The sequence below is a fragment of the Podarcis liolepis genome, assembly GCF_965112155.1.
Source record: "Podarcis liolepis genome assembly, chromosome: 4".
NCBI classification, from domain to species: domain Eukaryota; kingdom Metazoa; phylum Chordata; class Lepidosauria; order Squamata; family Lacertidae; genus Podarcis; species Podarcis liolepis.
In genome coordinates, this window is record NC_139558.1 from 54,342,043 (window position 1) to 54,363,481 (window position 21,439).

General features: G+C 43.3%; 2 protein-coding genes across 3 annotated transcripts; both read right to left on the reverse strand.

Annotated features, from left to right (window-relative positions):
* Nucleotides 1-585: 585 nt before the first annotated feature.
* KCNE2 (potassium voltage-gated channel subfamily E regulatory subunit 2) lies at nucleotides 586-19,960 on the reverse strand. Of its 2 annotated transcripts, none has more exons than XM_083500271.1 (2): nucleotides 19,833-19,960; nucleotides 586-1,778 (listed from the first exon to the last, which is right to left on the reverse strand). In XM_083500271.1, exon 2 carries the CDS (start codon nucleotides 1,764-1,766, stop codon nucleotides 1,389-1,391), a length of 378 nt encoding a protein of 125 aa, XP_083356397.1. In that variant the 5' UTR covers nucleotides 1,767-1,778; nucleotides 19,833-19,960; the 3' UTR covers nucleotides 586-1,388. The 2 variants fall into 2 exon arrangements, with proteins under 2 accessions (XP_083356397.1, XP_083356396.1); XM_083500270.1 differs by lacking the exon at nucleotides 19,833-19,960 and adding an exon at nucleotides 4,410-4,865.
* On the reverse strand, nucleotides 8,219-17,176 carry LOC310705573 (uncharacterized protein). Its single transcript, XM_083500204.1, has 2 exons — nucleotides 17,047-17,176; nucleotides 8,219-11,225 (listed from the first exon to the last, which is right to left on the reverse strand). The coding sequence occupies exon 2, from the start codon at nucleotides 10,195-10,197 to the stop codon at nucleotides 8,716-8,718; it is 1,482 nt and encodes a 493-aa protein (XP_083356330.1). The 5' UTR covers nucleotides 10,198-11,225; nucleotides 17,047-17,176; the 3' UTR covers nucleotides 8,219-8,715.
* Nucleotides 19,961-21,439: the final 1,479 nt, after the last annotated feature.

Below are 21,439 nucleotides of genomic sequence, written 5' to 3' on the forward strand. Positions count from 1 at the left end.
AAATGTTGGGATACACATTCTGATATAATAAAGCCAGTTCAAATATAAAATGAAAATGCTAAATGGCAAAGACCCTAGCAGGATCAGTAAGAGAATAGGGCTGAAATTCAATTTACAGTATTTTGAACAAAGCTTAAGGGTAGCATGCAGAAAAGTGCATTTGTGCGTTTTGCAGTAAGGCATCTATGGTCACCAGGAATGTGACTGCAGCTAATTAGAATTTTTGGGATACTACAATCTTCAAAATTATCCATGACAAATAGATGAGTTCACTGACCTGGGCGTATGGGACAGAATCAGCCTCTGTCACCCTAAAGGTTTATAAATGCTAGCAATAATGTTCATAATAATTGTTAGGGAAAGTAGGGAGCCCACAACACTACCAAGAGGCAAGAATGAATAAATATATACATATCATTTGTTTATTTATGCAATTATTTCTGCCCTGCCTTTTGGCTTCAGAGCAGCTGACATAATCAATTTAAAACATAACATAAACAAAACAATCAAATGTACAGAGTGCTGAAATCAACATGCACAGATTCATAAAAGAAAATTAATATTGAGACAGAACCTTGCATAAGTGAAAGCGGCTACGATTCCTTTGCAAGCAAGTTTGTAGGATGTCCTGGTCTTGTTACTATGATTGGGAAATACCAGTCTCTGAATATGAAGTAGCACGGTGGACTGTAAATGGAACTGTGTAAGTTTGATGAAGCTTCAAATTTTTGCATCCACGGAGGCCCCCCATGCATTTTAGAACCCTGCATAATTAGGGTTCTGAGATGTGCAGGGAGGAACCTTTGTGGACGGAAAAAGCCTCTCCACTTCATTCCATAATTTGGAAGGCAACAGAAGGGAGCAGTTTAGCCAGGACCCTCATTCCTGCTTGTCCTGCTTATGTGATTGCTAACACCTAAAAAGGGTTCTAATATTTTATAAAGGTTGGGTAGGTTGGTTGAAACAGATGAAAACAGGGAAACTGGCTGAAATTATTGTGGTGGCTGGATGTCCTCTCCCATCTTGTTTAGTAAAGCAGCGGCAACATTGTTTGTAGTTTTCACTGAGTCATTCAGTCACTTAAAGAGTCTCAGAGATGCTACTGCCTGCAACCTTAAAAACAAACAAGGTTCTTCCTACATTAGTCATGTAGACTTCAAAATACATAACACATTTGCCTGGAAGTATTTGCTGATGATGGAGTTGCACTCTACAATATCTGGAGAGCACCCTGTTTGAGAAGACTGATTTCTGTACAATATGATATTGTTTAGCATTTATATTTTTTAAAGGTAAAATGACTTAAAATAACACAGAGACAGAGAGAGGGGGGGGGAGAGAATTCTCCAGTACTACTTCATTCAGGTAGTGGCAATTTCTCCCACAGATCAAGCAGTCTGGGTGCTCGCTTGATCCTTTGCACTGGTATTTTCGTGGATGGTGCATTTAAGGTCATGGTGGAGCAGTGTCTGGTTTTTGAGCTTGTTGCCCCAGTCATCCACAATGTATTGATGGTAAGGGTCATCAGAGTGCTCTCGTCTCTTTGATTTCACGGTGCTCACTAAGATCGCCACAACAATGAAGGAGAAAATCCCAATCATCACCATGAGGTACATAATGACATAATTTAAGTTCTCAGCATCAAGTGTTGCTTGCAACGTATTTTCTTCAATTGTGGTATTTCTTCGCCAGCTATTCATGTAATCAAGGAAGGTCTTCCTGAAAGTATCTTCCAGAGCCTTTGTGAAGTTCTGTAAGGTGGCCATATTTTCAGTGAACTGTCATTAAACACAAAAGTATGCATCAGTCATCTTCCTACAGGAGAATAATACATTTGCTACTCTCTTGGGAGAAGGGCATACTGGGGCATTGTTAAGGGGTGCCTCAAGTCCCAGGTCTTTTGTGGTGCGGCTAATTGCTCTTGTCGCTGATAAGGTGGCTGCTGGGTATAGTGCTGCTGAAATGCCAGCTATTCACCATCTTAATTTTCCAGAGGCATCAATATATAAAAATTAACATATACAATTGTGTGTCATGGGTGTGTGACCCAAGTCCTTTAAGCATCTAGAAACACCCCAGGGGCATATGAAATTCTCTTCAGCAGGCAGAGACAAACTCCGGCCCTCCAGATGTTTGGGACTACAGTTCCCATCACCCCTAACTAACAGGACCAGTGGTCAGGGATGATGGGAATTGTAGTCCCAAACATCTGGAGGGCTGGAGTTTGCCTATGCCTGCTCTTCAGTAGAAGGAATCACAGAAATGAAAATGTGTGTAGCTATGGAACAGAAATTATATAGTGAGGGGCAGACTAGAATCACTGGGATTCTGCTTTGTAAACTCAAAAGCACATTGGGTCACAGAAATACCAAGTTATGTTACATTAGGCATAAAGAGGCAGTTGTCTTAAAAACTTATTAATTAGTTCCTTCTCATTCTTCTTGTACTTTGAACTTGAAATGCACTTGTGATTTTAAAAAGTCTAAGAGCAAAAAAAATAATTGCTGAATGCATAGGAAGAAAGATTTAGATACAGTAATCTTATTGCAAGCATTAGAGAGGATCAGTATTTAGTAGGAAGTTGGGGATTTGATTCATGCTGGGTTTGGCTATCACTCAGTACATCAAATGTTGTCTCAATACAAATATAGAAGATCAATTTACATAATAAAGTATATAATTATAGGGACAAATTAGGATTCATAAGATAGGCATGTATTAATGAATGATCCTGATGAACAAGATTCTGCTGAAATATTATGATTAAAAGATGACCCAACTTTAACTGATGAAGCATGGCATTTAGTTTGTGTATACCTTTAAAGCACATTTGAAGCGCTTTCTTTCCCACAAAGAATTCTGAGCACTGAAGTTTACCCCCTCACAGATGGAACATTTCCCAGCAACCCTTAACAAACTACAGTGCCCAGAATTCTTTGAGGGAATGTGGGGAATGTGCTTTTAAGGTGAAGTGTGCCTGCTACCCTAAGCTATAAGGTAGCGTTTCTGCTTCAAATTTCAACTCAGCCACTGGGTGGCATTAAGCAAGACACTGCCTGACAGGCATGCCAGCTTTTAAGGAGGGGGCCAAGTATCATTACAGTGGTGCCTCGGGTTAAGTACTTAATTCGTTCCGGGGGTCCGTTCTTAACCTGAAACTGTTCTTAACCTGAAGCACCACTTTAGCTAATCGGGCCTCCTGCTGCTGTCGTGCCGCCAGAGCACAATTTCTGTTCTCAAGCAAAGTTCTTAACCCAAGGTACTATTTCTGGGTTAGCGGAGTCTGTAACGTGAAGTGTATGTAACCTGAAGCGTATGTAACCCGAGGTACCACTGTACTGCCATAATATAGACTTGGCTTCATTCTACCTAATGACCTTGTGTATATTAATCAGATTATATATGCGTTTTAAGCTCTTGGAGAAAGTGTTTGGTCCCAACACAAATCCCTTCCAGGCTTCTCAGTCACGCCACATGACAAGAGATCTGCATGCCCCACTGGCACAGAGGGCCTGATGACCTGCGTGATTAAAAGTAACTCTACCTGTCCATTGAACAGTGGCACAGGTATGCCTTCTGGTGCCTGAACTACTTTATGCACACCCTATACCAGCACTGGGCATAGTGTCAGAATGTGGTGTTAATCATTGCCACCTATAGAAAATTGACTTTAAAAATAGGTGTAAGCCAGTTTCTGTTCCAGGCACATGGATTTTAAACTATAACATGTGAGTAGGGCGCTGCAATTCATTCTGGCTGTCTTAACATGCAGAAGTTGTTGAATGTCACTTAATCATTCTTGCAGTAAAAGGGTTCTGCTATCTAGGAGGCTTTTTAAAAAAAGCCATAAGCAACATAACATTGCATATTGCATTTTTCAAAATGTCATCCAATCTAATTGTAGCTTAAAGATTTCTAGCAATCGTTGGTCAGAATTAGGGTACTGTTTCTGATTTAATCATTCTGTCCCCAGCCTATAACAATTTACCATATTTTTCGCTCTCAGAAGCCAGAACAGCAAGAGGGATCGCTGCGCAGTGAAAGCAGCAATCCCTCTTGCTGTTCTGGCTTCTGGGATAGCTGCGCAGCCTGCATTCGCTCCATAAGACGCACACACATTTCCCCTTACTTTTTAGGAGGGAAAAAGTGAGTCTTATAGAGCAAAAAATACGGTACTTTTCGGCTGTTTGATCTTATTATACCTTCATTGGTACATATACTTTGCCCACATATACCAAAGCACTTCTACATTTATTTTTAAGTTCTGTGCTTATTCATCTTATGTATTCTGGCTTCACATCTCAAAGCATTTCTCATTTTCACATCAGTTCCTTTCTATCTACTATTTTTCCTGTTTAATTTTAAATCAAAGCTTTAAAGGAAATGAGTCATTGTTACCAGAAACTTACCTCCTCTGTGCTTTTGTATAAAGAAATTCACAGCAACAAAGATTATACGTGAACAGTATCGTGATACTCTTGAATAGAACAGAGAAACCATCAGCTGGAAGAAAATTCCATCTTGTGCTGCTGAATAATTGCCTGGTACTGATCTAACTTTAAAGTAAATGTATTCTTACACCTAATCTCACTGGGAAGTTAAATATTGGCTGACACCCAACAGGTAACCTTCATGCTTGGTAGGGTACATAACAAACTTTTTCAACCTGTAAATCATTGTAATATAAAACTTTAAAGGAACAGTCATGGGTTTTGTGGGGTTTTTTTTACAGGGGAGTTACTCTGTACTGAACATTATGCTCAGTAAAGGCTATAATGATGGTATGGTTTGAAATTTAAATTGTTGCTTAGTATAGCTTTAGTGGGAGTGAAGTAAAACTAGAAGTGTTGTATCAAAAATAAAAATGGGAGGAATTGGAAATCACCACACAATTTCATCCAAAATGCCCAAACTCATGTGTGTGGGGGGGGGGAGGCTTTATTTCCCTTCCTAAACTCAATTATTTCTCCTCATCAGAGTTTCCCCCCACTGGTATCTCCTGAACTTCACAAACCATGGTAGTATGGCCTCATATTACACAGAACAGCCACATCTCCTTTTGCGCAAACGAAGTACAGAATAGTTTCTGTCTGCTAAGAAGATGGAGAAATGAAATATACTCAGAGTTGAGCGTTGATTTCATGCTCTTTATTTCAGCTCATGGTAAACAGTGAGTGAGTGCTTATCCCAAAAACCTCTGGCTATATATACAGTCATACTTCGGGTTACAGACACTTCAGGTTGCACGATTTCGGGTTGCGGACTGCGCTGAACCCGGAAGAATGGGTTATTTCCGGGTTTCGGCACATGTGCAGAAGCGCCAAATTGTGACCCACGCATGCACTACAGGTTGCAAATGTGCCTCCCACACGGATCACGTTCACAACCCGAGCATCCACTGTACATTATTTACACAATGGGTCCCGTGTGATTGGCTGGTTCAACTCCCCTCCTGGAGCCTGATTGGATTGTTCTTGCAGGCCAATCAGATTGCTGATTCACTTCCTCCTGGAGCCAGATTGGGTGGCTCCTGCAGACCAATCAGGTTGCTGCCTTCTAGGATCCTACCTGCCTATTGCTCTAGGATCCAAGTTCAGTACATAACAAGAAATCTGGCTGTTGTTAACACCATGGCAGCTAAACTTCCCAAAGGTGTTAAACTGTCCCCTGGATGAACATGACTGACTTGTGATTGGCTGTCAAGCAGGGCCCACAAGGCTTACTCAGACATACAACCCACTGTGTTTAATTTTGTCCCTGGTTGATCCTGGCTCCCTAAAAAAAGCTCAACAACTTTTATAGTGGGAGTAGATCGCAGTCTCTTGGGAGCTAGACATGTCTGCTGTAGAGGATTGAAGCATGAGAAATGCCTGCTGAAATCTCAGAAAGGTAAACCTCTCACACCCTTGAACTGTGGCTCTGATTCAGATTAAGGACCTCTACACGTGGGTTTTAATTTTTAAAAACCATATCAGTTCAAGTGATACATTTGTAGTTTAGATTTCTATTACAGTAAATGAAGAAATAGTTTGAAACCATGAATACATCGTTTGTGAAAAACCCTCAAGTGGTTTGTATGACTTTTTGCAGGAAAAATGGATGGTTCACAGAAGTTGAAATTCCAGATAGTTCAATAACAACAAGATTTTCACTCCCAGTGGTTTTTATTTATTCTTGGGGCACATGAATTTGGAGTTAAAAAACAAGGAAGTGGTTTGTGATATGGCTTCTCTTGTAAAGTTTATGTTGTACATGATCTTCATTTTAATAGCCTTCTTTCCTTAGTACAATATTGCAAAACGCATTGTTCGCATTTCCTTGTAACTTGGACTCATTTTAGGTGACTACGTCATATAGCGAACATCAGTTTTAGATACCTATTTTAGGTACAATATTTTTGTACATAACTGTGGGTTTAGGGGTGTAAGTCTGGAACCCAATTTGTGGGTGAGATGGGAACACTGGCAAAAAATACTTTGCCAAGCTCTGGTTTTGGTTTTTGAAAGTCAGTTTCATTAAAGTAGTAGATAGGTAGCCGTGTTGGTCTGCCATAGTCAAAATAAAAAAATTCCTTCCAGTAGCACCTTAAAGACCAACTAAGTTAGTTCTTGGTATGAGCTTTCGTGTGCATGCACGTATCTGAAGTGGTATCTGAAGAAGTGTGCATGCACACGAAAGCTCATACCAAGAACTAACTTAGTTGGTCTTTAAGGTGCTACTGGAAGGAATTTTTTTAGTTTCATTAAAGTCATTTGAATTTGTCAAATTAGATTGTTCAGTTTAGGGAATAAGGTACTTTAAAAATATGTTCCTACAGTTCCTACGGGCTCCTTCACTTTATTCTATTACAATCTTATTTTTCCCACCTGCAAAGTGAAGAGCACTTACCTTCACATTTTCTTCCTCTATTACTTTCCCTTAGACAAGCCCATCAAGAGACTACAGTTTTCAAGCCACTTCTGCTGCAGTTTATTCATTGGGGCAATTCCAAAATAAGTGCTGTGAAGCTCTTAGGCCCTCTGCATCCAGTAAACACTTCATCTGCATGTTTTTATCGCTGCCTTCAACATCATTCTGTACATACCTGGATTTTCCCTGACTTGAATAGCTTATTAAATAAACCATTAATACATATGGAACATTAAGTTTTCTTTGTCCACAGTACAGATGATATAGGGTTCACAAGTAGGACCTAGTCAAGAAAACCATAGTGGGTTCTGCTGCTTAAGACCTTCAGGTACAGAATGAAATTGGGGTCTAGGAACTTTTGTCAAATGGAAATATATTTTACATGCTGACCTTTTGGCTAGGGTTTCTAGGGGACCATGACTTAGAGAACACACCTTTCAGAGCAGGGTTTGAGTATTGCTTTCCATAGCCTACGGGAATCCCAAAAAAAGAGGAAGGAAAAGAATATCTTTGGCTCTTTCCCTTAGTCTCATGAGACAAGCCAGTTGTGGGGTGGAGCTAATGTATAGTGCTCTGAGACATACAGTGGTACCTCGGGTTACAAACGCTTCAGGTTACAAACGCTTCAGGTTACAGACTCCGCTAACCCAGAAGTAGTACTGTTGCAAGATAAGGATCAGACAGACGCAGCAATGGAGAATAAGAAGGTGAAGTTTATTGCCAGGCAATAAGGACCCAGTTGGAATCTCTTCCAAAGAACTGGGACCCCGATTGACAGAAATACAGGGGTCTTTATGTTGGAATTCTTCCTGGGTCAGAGGAATGTGCCACAGCGTAGGCACCGGCAGATATTCCTGTCGACCTCCCCGCGTCTCCACTCTGCTGATAAGCAGGCGAGGTCTCGGCGATTCTTCTCAGATGTGTGAGAGGAACACACCGTTCATCATCTCTCCCCTTTGGTGTCCCCCAGGAGGGGAAAGAAGCAGACAGAAAACTATTTACATCTTTTATTTCTGTCTCTCATATCAGTACAGAGAAACGTGTCTGCACTCGACAACAGCAAGAAGAAACTCCACCCATGTACTTCCAGTACGGGTCATATGACACACACACTGAGCTAACATCCGGTGCTCAGTACAGATTGGAGTGCCCCTTTGTTTCCATGGCAACAGTCACAAACATCCTGTCTGGCTTTCCAGCCACAAGCAGCTGACTGAGCTGCTGGAGCCTTTGCTTGCTGCAGCATTGGTGCTTTATGGTAACACTTTATACCTGAGCAAATCACAGCAAATCACAGATCATAAGACAATCATGAAGGACTCATACTTGGTCAGCAAAAATATCAGCCAATCAGCAAGCAGTTGTCACGCTCCTAGCTACTGGTATAGCACTGGTCAAGCCCAGGGTTCCAGTTCCGCTTTCCAATGCTCCCAGTGACGCTCAGTCTAACCTTTCCCCTAGTTATGACAGGACAGGGAGCTTGGACATTTTGTGGTTTTGCTCTTCCTGTTCTGTGGATTAATTTAGCCTGTTTCTGATGGGGAATTTGTACCAGACTCTCTGATTCATGTCTTTGTCCGGGGTGCACAGATGTTTCTAGGGGAAAGGTCGGTTCCTAACTTGCTGTTTCAAGCAGTTTGCAGCACAGCTTCCCTTTTGATTCAAGTGGATTTATAAAGTACTGTAATCCTTGATTCGTGTAAGCATATATGAATATATATTGAATATATTGATTATTGATAACTGGTTATATGGATAATATAGGGGTAGCCCTTCCTTCCTTGCCTCATTCCCCCCTTTTCAAGCTCAGAGAGAAGATTCATCTGACTCCTGAGCTTGAACACCACTCAGGACATCAGAGTAAACCGTTGCCTCCTGCAATGGGGCCTGTTCCTGCACTGGGACTTGTTCCCCAGGCATTGGGACGTGTTCCCTATGCATTCGCTTATAACCATCGTCTTCCTCTGGCTCATCTGGCACTGGGGGCAAAGCTCTGTATATTGCCATAATGTGAGGGTCAGTGAGATGCTTAACATTGCGGGCTATCATTCCCCTAAGCAAAGACAGACAACAAGGGATTACAGAAAGAAACAACAGAAAAACAATTCCTCCTACGGCTAAGGCGGTCAGAATGCCATGCACCCACCCCTCTCCTGGTATCCACGACCATACCTTTTCCCAGGGATTCTGGGTGGGTGTGTTGTCAGCTACCAGAGACTGCAGTTTTTGCAATTGGTCCTCAATTGTCTTGTTGAGGTCGTGGAATTTAACCTGGCACCGACCTTTTGGGACAATTTTACAAAAACCGCCTGCTCGTGCAAGGAGGTAGTCCAAAACCAATCTATGGGTCATTGTCAGCTGGTTCAAATCCTCAACCTCAGACTGCAAGGAGCGCAAGACATGGGTGGTGGCATTGATAGTTTTCTCCAGTCTGCATGTAAGAGCAAACAGTGCCTTTCTATTTTGCTCAGCAGCTACTCCTGGGTAAATCCCCATTGAGAGGAATCCTATAAATCCACCCCCAACGCTCCCTACAGAATTTGCCAGATAAATTTCATCTTCACAGTGGTCGCCCAGGGCCACCCTTTTCCGTCTGCTTGCGAGATGAGGTACCTTGTGATTGATCTCCACTGCAACCGGAAAGGTAAATGCCCCCACGCCAACACACTGGAAATTTCCTGGGTGGAAATTTGTTGCCAATCCATCATATAAAAACCAGAGGTTAGGATCTTTAATCATCCAACCAGAACAAATGGACCCTTGTCCGGTGAAATTAACCGAATATTGAGGAAAGTATGGGTACAGATCTGAAGAGGTAGTATTGCCCTGGTAGGAGGCATTGTGGGAGCCCCAAAGCCAAAATTTATCCGAGCATTGGGTATAATTTCCCAGCCATCCTTTGTCCATGTGGTACTTAACTTGGGGCCAATACTTCCATTTGGAATTCCATACTCCAGTGGCATGACAGCAAAAACATAGACCTTTTGTGGTTCTGGTATATCTGAGATATCTGTAGGGGATGTCATTCATTTCAATAGGTGGGGCTGCAAAGAGACCACTCTGATTGTAAAGTAGGCCTGCCAACACGACATCAGGATCCTTGATTAATCCTGGTATAAGGGACATGTCTGCTACCTTCCTTGGGTGTTCATAATATAGGGTAGCATTTTCCCCATATATCTGGAACATGTGTTCAGCATGGTTTATAAAGACATTACCTACTACCATTGGGCCTCTCTGGAGCCACAAGCACATCAAAATCAACAGAAGCTTCATTTTCATTTTCATCTTCCCCACGTATACCTTCAAGGTTGAATCTTATTAGTTCTGGCTCTAGGTCGATGTTTATACGGTGATCCTTCTTATATACACAAAATACAATGATTAGGACCAGAAGGAGTGAAATTGCAACAATTATATAAGGTAGCAGGTACCAGAACATACCCTTTAGTGAGATATAGCCTTCCGCTCGGCCGCACCCAGTGGACTTATTAGTGGTCCCCAGGTTCTGGTCGAACTGGTGAGGTCAACTCACACTGTATACACTCTGCAACTGCTACCTTGAAGGGACCTGTGGGTGGTGGAGGAAAAACAGCTACAGTGACCAGTATAGCACCGGGAAATGCTCCTTGGGGAGGTGGGCAGGAGAAGCAACGTATGGCTCTCCTAGGTTCCCCTGGCATGTACTTTCCCTTGTATGTGAACTATTGTCGTGGACCTGCTTGTGCCCAATCTGGTATGTAGAATTCCCAAAGAAAGAAAGGAATGTAACAACCGTATGTAGTTACCCAATCCACCCACCTGTCATGAATGTCCCCCCTTTTGTTTACCCTTGTTATTGTTATTTGTACTAAGGGTTTATGAGCAAAGTCTGGCTGGAATCTGGGATTGACTGAAATTTTAACTGGTAGGGGTCCTCCCATACGCTGGTGCAGCTCCTCAATCTTCCGGTGTGCGTAGACTCACTGGCTTCCGGGGTGCAGTGAGAGCAGACCTGTAGTCCCGTTGCCCGTGCTCCTGCCCGCTTCCGGTGGGGCTAGGTGCAGGAGTTCCTGGTGAGCTTCAACTTCAGAGGGTTAGATGGGTTCAGCTCACAGTTCCAATGACCCTCAGACCGCTTCAGACGAGAATGATGAATCCACGGGGTTACTTCCGCAACTTTCACCGCAGTTGGTGTGGCCAGCAGAACTGTGTAGGGACCTTTCCACCGAGCCGTCAGCGATTCGTCTTTCCAGTCTCGAACCCAAACTCGGTCTCCTGGCCGAAAAGGATGTACTGGTTCGGATAGGCAGATGGGTATGCGTTGGAGACACCACCTGTTTAAATCAAGAAAAATACGAGAAAGAGCCTGGATTTGATCTGCAGTTATTTGCCCCCCCACTTGAGTCAAGTCTGCTGTTCTCCCCCTTGCTATTGGAGGTGGTCTCCCATACAAAAGTTCAAACGGAGAAAGTTTCAGTCTCTTTGTTGGTGAACATCTGATTCTAAACAAAGCAATAGGCAACATGTCTACCCATTTACAATGAGTTTCCTGGCACAATTTTGCTAACTGTTTTCCCTGAGCTTTGAGGTCTATAGGCCGCATGTAGTTTCCATTGTATTTGCAAGGCTTTGCATACACCATCCACTATTGATGCAATGAAAGCTGGACCATTGTCACTGCCTATACACCTTGGTAGACCAAACCTTGGAATGATTTCTGTTAAGAGGCGTTTTATAACCTCCTGGGCTTTTTCTGTTCTAGTAGGATATACCTCAGGCCAACCTGTAAGAGAACATGTGAAGACCAAGAGAGCCTTGTATCCCTTTGCCTTTGGCATTTCTGTAAAATCCACTATTAAATTCTCCATTGGCATTAAGCCTGTTTGCTGTATTCCTGGTGGAGGAACTGGGCCTTGCTTGGGGTTGTTTTTTGCGCACAGAAGGCATGCACGTGATACTGCTTCTGCCAGCTGGGAAATCCTTGTTATGTAGAATTGCCTATTCAGACTTTCCCGCAATGCTGTGGCCCCATAGTGAGTGGACTCATGATATTGTTTCACTATGTTCCTGCCTAAGGCTTCTGGAACAAATACTCGTTGGTCTGGGAGGATAAACCATCCATCCTGTGGTGGCATTCTGTATCCCCCTTCCTGCTGTGCCCATTCCTGTTCTGCCTCCGTGTAGATGGGCTTTATTTGCTCTAAATCAACTGCTGTTGGAAGAAGAGATGCTGTTATAGAGGCAGGTGGCGGTGGCAGTAAAGCTGCCCGTTTTGCAGCCAGATCCGCCAATTGATTTCCCTTTGCTGCTTTTGTGGTTCCCTTGCTGTGGCCTCGACAATGTATGACTGCAACCTTTCTCGGAGCCCACACAGCTTCCAAAAGCGTTTCCAATTCCGGGCCATATTTCAGTGCTTTCCCTTCTGCCCCTATGAGCCCCCTCTCTTTCCACAAAGCTCCGTGGGCATGTAGAGTTAAAAAAGCAAACTTTGAGTCTGTGTAGATATTTACGCTGCAGCCAGCTGCTAGCTGGAGAGCTCTGGTTAAAGCCACAAGTTCCGCTTTCTGTGCTGAGGATGAAATTGGCAGAGGCTGTCATCAGTTAGAGTAACCACAGAATATCCAGCCCTCCTTTGCCCCTCCTTCACAAAGCTGCTCTCATCAGTAAAATATTCTATATCTGGGTTTTTTAACGGTTCATCCTGCAAATCTGGACGGCTAGAGTAAATTGAGTCCATTACTTGAATGCAATCATGAGGTTCATGATCCACTGACTCAGGAAGGGGTAACAAAGAAGCGGGGTTCAAGGTGTTTACAACTTGCAAATGTACTTGTGGGTTACCACACAAAAGCCCTTGGTAATTTGCCATGCGCTCGTTGGAAAGCCAATAACTTCCTTTGTATTCCATTAATGTCAACACAGCATGAGGCACATTCACATAAATCTCCTGTCCAAAGGTGAATTTAAATGCCTTTTTGACCAATAGGGCTGTTGCAGCTACTGATCGCATACAAGGTGGCCATCCTTTTGCCACTGCATCCAGTTGTTCTGACAAATAAGCTACAGGTCTTTTCCAACTTCCCAACACTTGAGTCAAGACCCCTGCTGCAATTCCAGATTTCTCATGAACAAAAAGGAAAAACGCTCTTTCTGGGTTTGGCAAAGCCAAGGCTGGAGCCTGCATCAGTTTAGACTTTAATGTATTGAAAGCTTTTCTTTGCTCCGCATGCCATTCAAAATGAGCATTTTCTCTGCCTTTTGTGCTCTCATATAGAGGCTTTGCTAGGGTGCTAAAATCAGGGATCCAAATTCGGCAAAAACTTGCAGCCCCCAAAAACCCCCGCAATTGCCTGCGGCTTGTGGGTTCCTTAATGACACAAATGGCTTCCTTCCTTTCGGATCCCAACGCCCTCTGCTGGTGAGAAATGTGAAAACCCAAATATTTCACTGTCTCTTGGCAAATTTGTGCCTTTTTCCGAGACACCTTGTATCCTGCCTCCCAAAGGAGATAAAGCAAATCCTCTGTGGCCTTTTTACAAGTCTCATAGGTATCACAACTGATCAATAAGTCATCCAGAAATTGAAGAAGAATTGTTTTCCCAGGTACTGAAGGGAATTTAGACAAATCCTGGGCAAGGGCTGTTCCAAAAAGTGTTGGCGAATTCTTGTAGCCCTGGGGCAATCTTGTCCACGTTAATTGGGTTTTTGTCCCCTTGTAAGGATCCTCCCATTGAAATGCAAATATTGGCTGACTCTGGGAGGCAATCCGGCAACAGAAAAATGCATCTTTTAAGTCCAATACTGTAAACACCCTTGCCTCTGATGGAATTAATCCTAGGAGATTGTAAGGATTGGGCAAACACGGATGCACCGTCTGAATTAAATTGTTAATCCTTTTCAGATCTTGGACTGGGCGAAATTGGTCTGAATTTGGCTTGCGCACAGGAAAAAGCGGAGAATTCCACCTGGACTGGCACTTTACCAAAAGCCCATATTGCAAAACTTGTCTATATGCTTCTGCATTCCCTCTGCTGCTTGTCTTGGAATAGGGTATTGCCTGGTTGCTATTGGCTTTGCCCCTGGCTTTAGGTTTATTATGAATGGGGCTATATTCTTTGCCATGCCTGGTGGGTTGTCCTCTGCCCATACTCCAGGTGGGGCTCTCAGATTTTTAGGAATCTGTGAAATGTTCTTTTGGGAGTCTGTTTTTGATAAAGCCCCCATCATTTTCCATGCCTGTTCCCTAGGCACCTCTACTGTGACAATCCCTGATGCAGCCTGGGGTAATTTCATTTCTGCCCCTTTGGGTGTGAAGGTGATCTGTGCTTGAACCTTTGACAGAAAGTCACGTCCCAGCAAGGGGATTGGGCATTCAGGCACATACAGAAATTGATGTGTAAGGGTTTTTCCCCCAATCTGGCATTCTTGAGGTTGCAAAAACGGTGTAAGGACCCTGTTGCCTGTGGCCCCCACAATTGTCACTGCTTGGTTGCTTTTTGCTTTTAACGGCTTCGTGAGCACCGAAAATTGCGCTCCCGTGTCTATCATGAAATTTACTAAGCGGCTCCCCAGTTTAACCGAGACCATGGGCTCTTGGGAGCCTAAAGAAAGAGTTGAGCCCGGTCTGTCCTATGCATTCTCATTCTCATATTCCTCCAATTGCGCTAATCCAACAAAATCTCTGCTACTTCCTCTGTTCCTCACATCTCTTCCAGCTTGCATCCTTCCTCTCTGCGATCCCCATCCACGTCCACGTTCCCTCTGTTCCCTGAATTCACCTTCTCCCTCTGTTTCCCTTGCTTCAGGGCACTCCTGTTTCCAATGACCTTCCTTTCTGCAAATTGCACACTGATTCCTTCCCAATGGCAATCCCCTTCCTCTTCCTCTTCCTCTTCCTCTTCCTCGTGCCCTACTGGAACCTCTCCCTTGGGCACCTGTGTCAAATGCTGAGCCTTGGCTGATGGCTGCAGCCAAAAACACTGCCTTTTGTTTCATTTCCCGAACTCTGTCCTTCTTAACCTCATTTTCTCTGTTCAAATAAACCCTTTGAGCGATTGCTAGGAGCTGATCCATCTGCAATGTTTCAAAAGCGTCTAACTTTTGCAATTTCCTCTTAATGTCCGTAGCACTTTGAGCCACAAATGCCGCATTCACCATTTGCTTACTTTCTGGGGCTTCTGGATCAAAGGGGGTGTAAATTCTATAAGCTTCCATTAAGCGTTCCAAATAATTAGAAGGAAATTCATCTTGGAATTGAACAACCTCTGCCACCCTAGAAATATTTGTAGGCTTTCTGGCAGCACCCTTTATAGCCTTTATAACTTCCTGCCGATAATTGTCCAAGGCATCCTTATCCCTTTCTGGGTCCCACCCTGGATCTGTGAGTGGATACCTGGCACGGACCCAAGCATCTGGATTGTTTTCTGAGTTTGGCACCTGAGCTTTAAGATTGTTGTCTGCAGTTGTATCTATCCTTCTCCTTTCCTCAGAGGTGAAAAGAGTCATCAAAAGATGCCTGCAATCTTGCCATGTAGGCAGATGAGTTACCATAATGGAGGCAACTAAATCCAGCATGGCCTGAGGTTTTTCTGAAAAGGGTATTGTATGCGTTTTCCAATTCAATAAATCCGTGGTTGTAAAGGGGACATATTGAAGTGTAACTGCCCTGGAAGGCCAAGGACCCGTTGGTCTCCCATTTCCATCCACTGGCCGTGGCTCTTGGGGCCCCAAAACAGCCCTTAGGGGAAGCATTGGCGCTGGTGCCCCCTTGTTATTACGTAAGTAATAGCCTCCTTTTGAAAGCTTAGGCGAGGCTGGGCTTTGAGATGTACTAGGCAAATCACTTTCTCTCATTTTAAGGACCAACTTTTGTCCAGAATCTGTAATTGCATCCATCAATTTCCATAATTTTGAACTGTCATGGCTTTCTGGGGTTCTCGATGAATTAATTTGTTCCCCCCATGCTCCAGACATTTGAAATGCGCTGGTTCCCCCTTCCGCTCCCTCCGTCTGTGTTTGCAAGGCTGACATGTCCTGGTTGTATTTTTCCTCGGGAGGGGAGGGTAACGTGCTTTGATCTAGAGCTGCTGTTTGTTTTGGCTGGGAAGGCAATTCTGGAAGGCTAGGCACATCCAGTGATGCTTGAGAGGGTGGGGCTGCCTGCGAAGCACCATTTGTGGCTTGCGGGGCTTTATTCATTTCTGGCTGAGATCGGCTGGGCATAGGGATCTGTCCTGCCATTGCATTTTGGTCTGGCAATGCTTGCCTTGAAGGCGGCTGTATTGCTTGATTCCTGCTGCTATAATTGTATGGCGGGGGAGGGATTCCATCCTCCTCTGAAGGACCAACATAAATTTTCCTGTCAGCTGCAGAAACTGTTAAGGGTTTTCTGGCTTCCTGCCTTACAGCGAAAATCTCGCAGCTGTCACTTCCTCTTTTCATCCAATCTGGATTTTTTAAACAAATAGCAGTCCACTTCGAAATGTAATAGTACTGCTCCTTAAACAAATCCGGATTTTTCATTATTGAGTCCATAACTGCCTGACATTTCTCAATCCCAAAGGAGCCAATTCGTGGCCAGGATTTGACCTGCTGGGGCCACATCTGTTGACAATATTTCTTTAAAACTTCCTTACTTGGTCTGACCTCCCCTGGTTCTTCTGGAAAAACTATTTTAAAATTTTCTATCATGCAGTCTAGGGGTGTACAGGCTTGAACTGGTTTTGAGCATTTCCCCCCCATAGTTCTGCAAAAACTTTCCCTCTTCACCAGACAAACACTTTCAGCTAGGCAGTTTCAAAAATAGAACAAGGAAAAAACCACAGCACACTTCCTTTTTCAACTCAGATCTTACACATTCACCCGGCGTCCCGGGACTTTCACACAGACAAACACAGCCCTTTCTCCCCCCTTTTCCTGCGGCGAACACTTGGCAGAAAATCACACACTTTCATACAGCGTTTTTTCTCTCTCCCCTTTTTTTCTCCCCCCCACAGCTGTTTTTTTTCCCCCAACTTTTCCCTGCAGAACCTCTTCCCTTCCTTGGTTGACCCAGCTTCTCCTCCCTCACCCTTTTGGTGATCCTTTCCCTTTAACGGGAGGTTACTGGTGGGTCACCCTGAGTGTTGATCAGCACTCATTTTTATCTCAACTCACCGTGAGTTCCTGTCGTGGCGCGCCTTTCCTGTTGGCTCCCCTTCAGATTCTCCTTGTTCGGTCCTCGCCTCCGTCTTGTTGGGATTCCGCGCCGAAGGCGATTGCCTTCCTCCCTCGGAAATGATGTCCGATAGGCCCTGGAGAGAAGCCAAAAACCCTCGGGACGTCCTCCCCCCAAGAAACCGGAGGCCGGCTCTTTTTGGGTAAAAAAAACCCCTACTGGCCTGTGTGATCCGAGTCACGGCACCAAATGTTGCAAGATAAGGATCAGACAGACGCAGCAATGGAGAATAAGAAGGTGAAGTTTATTGCCAGGCAATAAGGACCCAGTTGGAATCTCTTCCAAAGAACTGGGACCCCGATTGACAGAAATACAGGGGTCTTTATACCTGAGCAAATCACAGCAAATCACAGATCATAAGACAATCATGAAGGACTCATACTTGGTCAGCAAAAATATCAGCCAATCAGCAAGCAGTTGTCACGCTCCTAGCTACTGGTATAGCACTGGTCAAGCCCAGGGTTCCAGTTCCGCTTTCCAATGCTCCCAGTGACGCTCAGTCTAACCTTTCCCCTAGTTATGACAGGACAGGGAGCTTGGACATTTTGTGGTTTTGTTCTGTGGATTAATTTAGCCTGTTTCTGATGGGGTATTTGTACCAGACTCTCTGATTCATGTCTTTGTCCGGGGTGCACAGATGTTTCTAGGGGAAAGGTCGGTTCCTAACTTGCTGTTTCAAGCAGTTTGCAGCACAGCTTCCCTTTTGATTCAAGTGGATTTATAAAGTACTGTAATCCTTGATTCGTGTAAGCATATATGAATATATATTGAATATATTGATTATTGATAACTGGTTATATGGATAATATAGGGGTAGCCCTTCCTTCCTTGCCTCAGTACCTCAGAATGAGAACAGAAATTGCATGCCAGTGGCGTGGCAGCAGCAGGTGGCCCCATTAGTTAAAGTGGTACCTCAGGTTAAGAACAGTTTCAGGTTAAGAACAGTTTCAGGTTAAGAACGGACTTCCAGAACGAATTAAGTACGTAACCAGAGGTACCACTGTACTCCAAAGCAGAATAGAGTAGTTCTACTACTTCCCTTGGGATGCGGGTGGTGCTGTGGTCTAAACCGCAGAGCCTAGGGCTTGCCGATCAGAAGCTCGGTGGTTCGAATCCCCGTGACTGGGTGAGCTCCCATTGTTCGGTCTCAGCTCCTGCCAACCTAGCAGTTTGAAAGCATGTCAAGTGCAAGTAGATAAATAGGCACCTCTCTGGTGGGAAGGTAAACGGCATTTCCGTGCGCTGCTCTGGTTTGCCAGAAGCTTAGTCATGCTGGCCACATGACCCGGAAGCTGTCTGCGGACAAATACCAGCTCCCTTGGCCTATAGAGCGAGATGAGCGTGCAACCCCAGAGTCATCCGCAACTGGACCTAACAGTCAGGGGTACCTTTACCTTTACCTTTTACTACTTCCCTTGATCTGGACACTGTGTTTCCGTTGATGCAGCCTAGAATAGCATTAGCAGCAGCAACTATGTAATTACTGATCAGTCAGCTTGAAATTGATACAGGAGACGTCCTTGCTGCTACTGTAATGACTTTCCAAGAGCAGGCAAAGTCCTTTGGCCCACAAACTGACTTGTAAATATGTTGAAATGGGATTTAAATGGTTGCTTTTATTAATGCTTTACCTAGCTCTGGAAGACCTAGCTGCAACACAGGGAGTTTTATTCCAGTCTAAAAACTTCCAGCAAAGCAGGATCAACCCAAGGCCTGAAGTGATAACGCCAAGGTCACAGGTTCAATTCCCAATATGGGCCACCTGCATAGTCCCGCATTGCAGGGGGTTCGACTAGACGATCCTTGGGGTCCCTTCCAACTCTACAGTTCTATGATTCAAAGAATATTTCTTTTAAGCTAAGCAGTCACAGCTCTTGAAACAAGTGCCATTTGCTTAGATCTGTTTTTGTTTTTCCCTAAAGTCGGGAAACCCAAAATGGCTGTATTCTATATATACTCACAGAAAGTGGGTATACTTGGTTTTAATATTGATACAATTTTTGTCTTTGTAATGATTACCAGAGTGACACGGTTTCACGGAACTACATAACTAGATTCTGTAAAAACAACAACTCATCAGCATTTACGCATAGTGTTCCAGTCCAGTAAATTCTGAGACTATCACAATTCACTCATTGTTTTTTCTCTTGGAAACTTTAAAAGTGAACCTGCCTAATTCACACTTTCCAAGAACTGAAACGCAGCCTTGCTTTGAAATCTGTACTTCTCCAAATTGTGCAATCAAATTCTCCAATTGTAGATACAAAAATGTATGCATTTGTACATACAAAAATCTAGTACTCTTTTTCTGGGGGTACTCAATGGTATGCAGTACTAGCACCTTTTATGCTAGAAGAAAAGCACTGCAAAAATGAATATAATGGGTACATTGTCCATAAAAATGTACTTATTGGTGAAAATAACACACAACAGTCATTGTTTTAGGGAGAATTGCTTTGCAAACATGTATATCTCCCAGGGAGACTGCAACCACTTTGTTCCTCTCCAGTTCTTTTAGCTCAGCACAGCCTGGCAGCTAAGCTATGGATCATGTTTATGGAGAAGAGAGCTTAACCAAGATGCCAGGTTCAATGACATGGTAAGACTTGGCTTAGATGCTGTTCTATACTAATGTAAAAGGATTGGAGAGGAGCAAAACAGCTGTCAGTTCCGCATTAGAGGACAACATGTTTGCACGGTCCTAGCAAGCTATAGTTTGGCCTACCTTGATGTGTGAAGTAGGTTCCTTTTATTGCTCCCTTCAATTCTACCATCGTCTGACCGTACATTGAAGTTCTGAGCCAATGTTAAGTTTTGACATAGCTAGCTCTGGCAATAATACAAGCCCATAAAGTACCCTGAGAATAATGCCATGGTGCTTATGCAACTTCATAGCACTGTAAAAGATGTTATTAATTTGCATTTCAAATAAACTGCAGGGATCCTGGTTGAAAGATACGATTTAGATGTGATTCATCTTTTTTTATTAGTTCCTGACTCAGGCAAAAGATTCCTTAGACCGATTACACATTTCACAGAAACACATGTAACAAAGCCTCAACAAGGTTTTCATTTTGTTTTTTAAATGAGAAACAGCCTTCAGAGGCTGCAATGTTTCTTGGAGGAGTGACTTACCTAACCCTTTTCCTGACACTTGTTTTTCCACTCAAATTGCTCCAAGCAGTTTTTCCACTCTGGAGAAATCTAGACAGGGGTTTATCTGGAAGCAGTGAGGGAGGAAACCAGGTGTTTCTGTTTTTAGCCAAGTGATGGCGAGCATGACAGATTAACCACAAAAACAAGCAACAGCAACGAAACATGATGTGTTTGAGAAAATTCAGTGTTTTCACATTTCCTTCCCTTTGTGTGGACTTTTCATAACAGCATAAAGTGTGTGGAAATCTAGAGACAGAATGAGGAAAAGGGGCAAAATGTATGACTGAGGAAGGTGTGAAATAAGGGTGAGGGCCATAATACCAGAAAAACAGCTTCTTCTTGGCAGGTTGATCAGCTCAGGGAAAGCTCCTTGTGGATTTTCTCCATGCTGAATCACTTATTTTAATCCCAACTTATATGTAGTGGTTTTAATGTTCCACATGCACGACTGGCCAGATCTGTTGTTTTACAGTATTTTCAGAGCAGATATCCTTTTAAAATACTTTACTAGGGAGAGGTTATGGTCAATGAAGGAGAAATCAGATTAAATTTCTGTACAAATGTAGAATGAGACTGACAATTGTTTTCTCAAAGCAGCTTGGGAAACAATTTTCAGGTCCAAAACTTCTATAGAGAAGAGCCACCTGCTGGTAGAATAAGGACAACTGAGTTTTAGATTCTACCCTTATTATTATAATGCTCAGCCACCCCTTGACTTAAACACCTTGCCTTCATATAAAGATAATTTGGTCATTTTGCATAACACCTTGATCGAAGAGTTAATTTCAGGAAGCAATCCCCCTTAAAATTAGTATTATAATCTTCTACTATTTATTTTGCAAAGTGGCTTGTCTGTCTGCTCTCTGTGCATTTGATATTGTAACCAAATTTTGTATGATGGCTCCTGACATCAATAAGGTTTTCAATAAGGTTCAATAAGGACATCAATAAGGTTTGGATACAACTGAAAGCCATTTTGAATCAAGATGGTGGATGGAAGCTTTCAAAATAGCACTGATTTTTTTATGTGTTTGTTTCTTAAAATTGCTGAGCAATGCTGAGTGTTGCTGGCAAACTTACTGATTTAGAAAACATCATAAGTACTACTTTTCTCCCAATAAAAGTCCAGAATGGCCTATAATGAAGCCCCGGTCTTCAAGAGGATCAAGTGGGAGC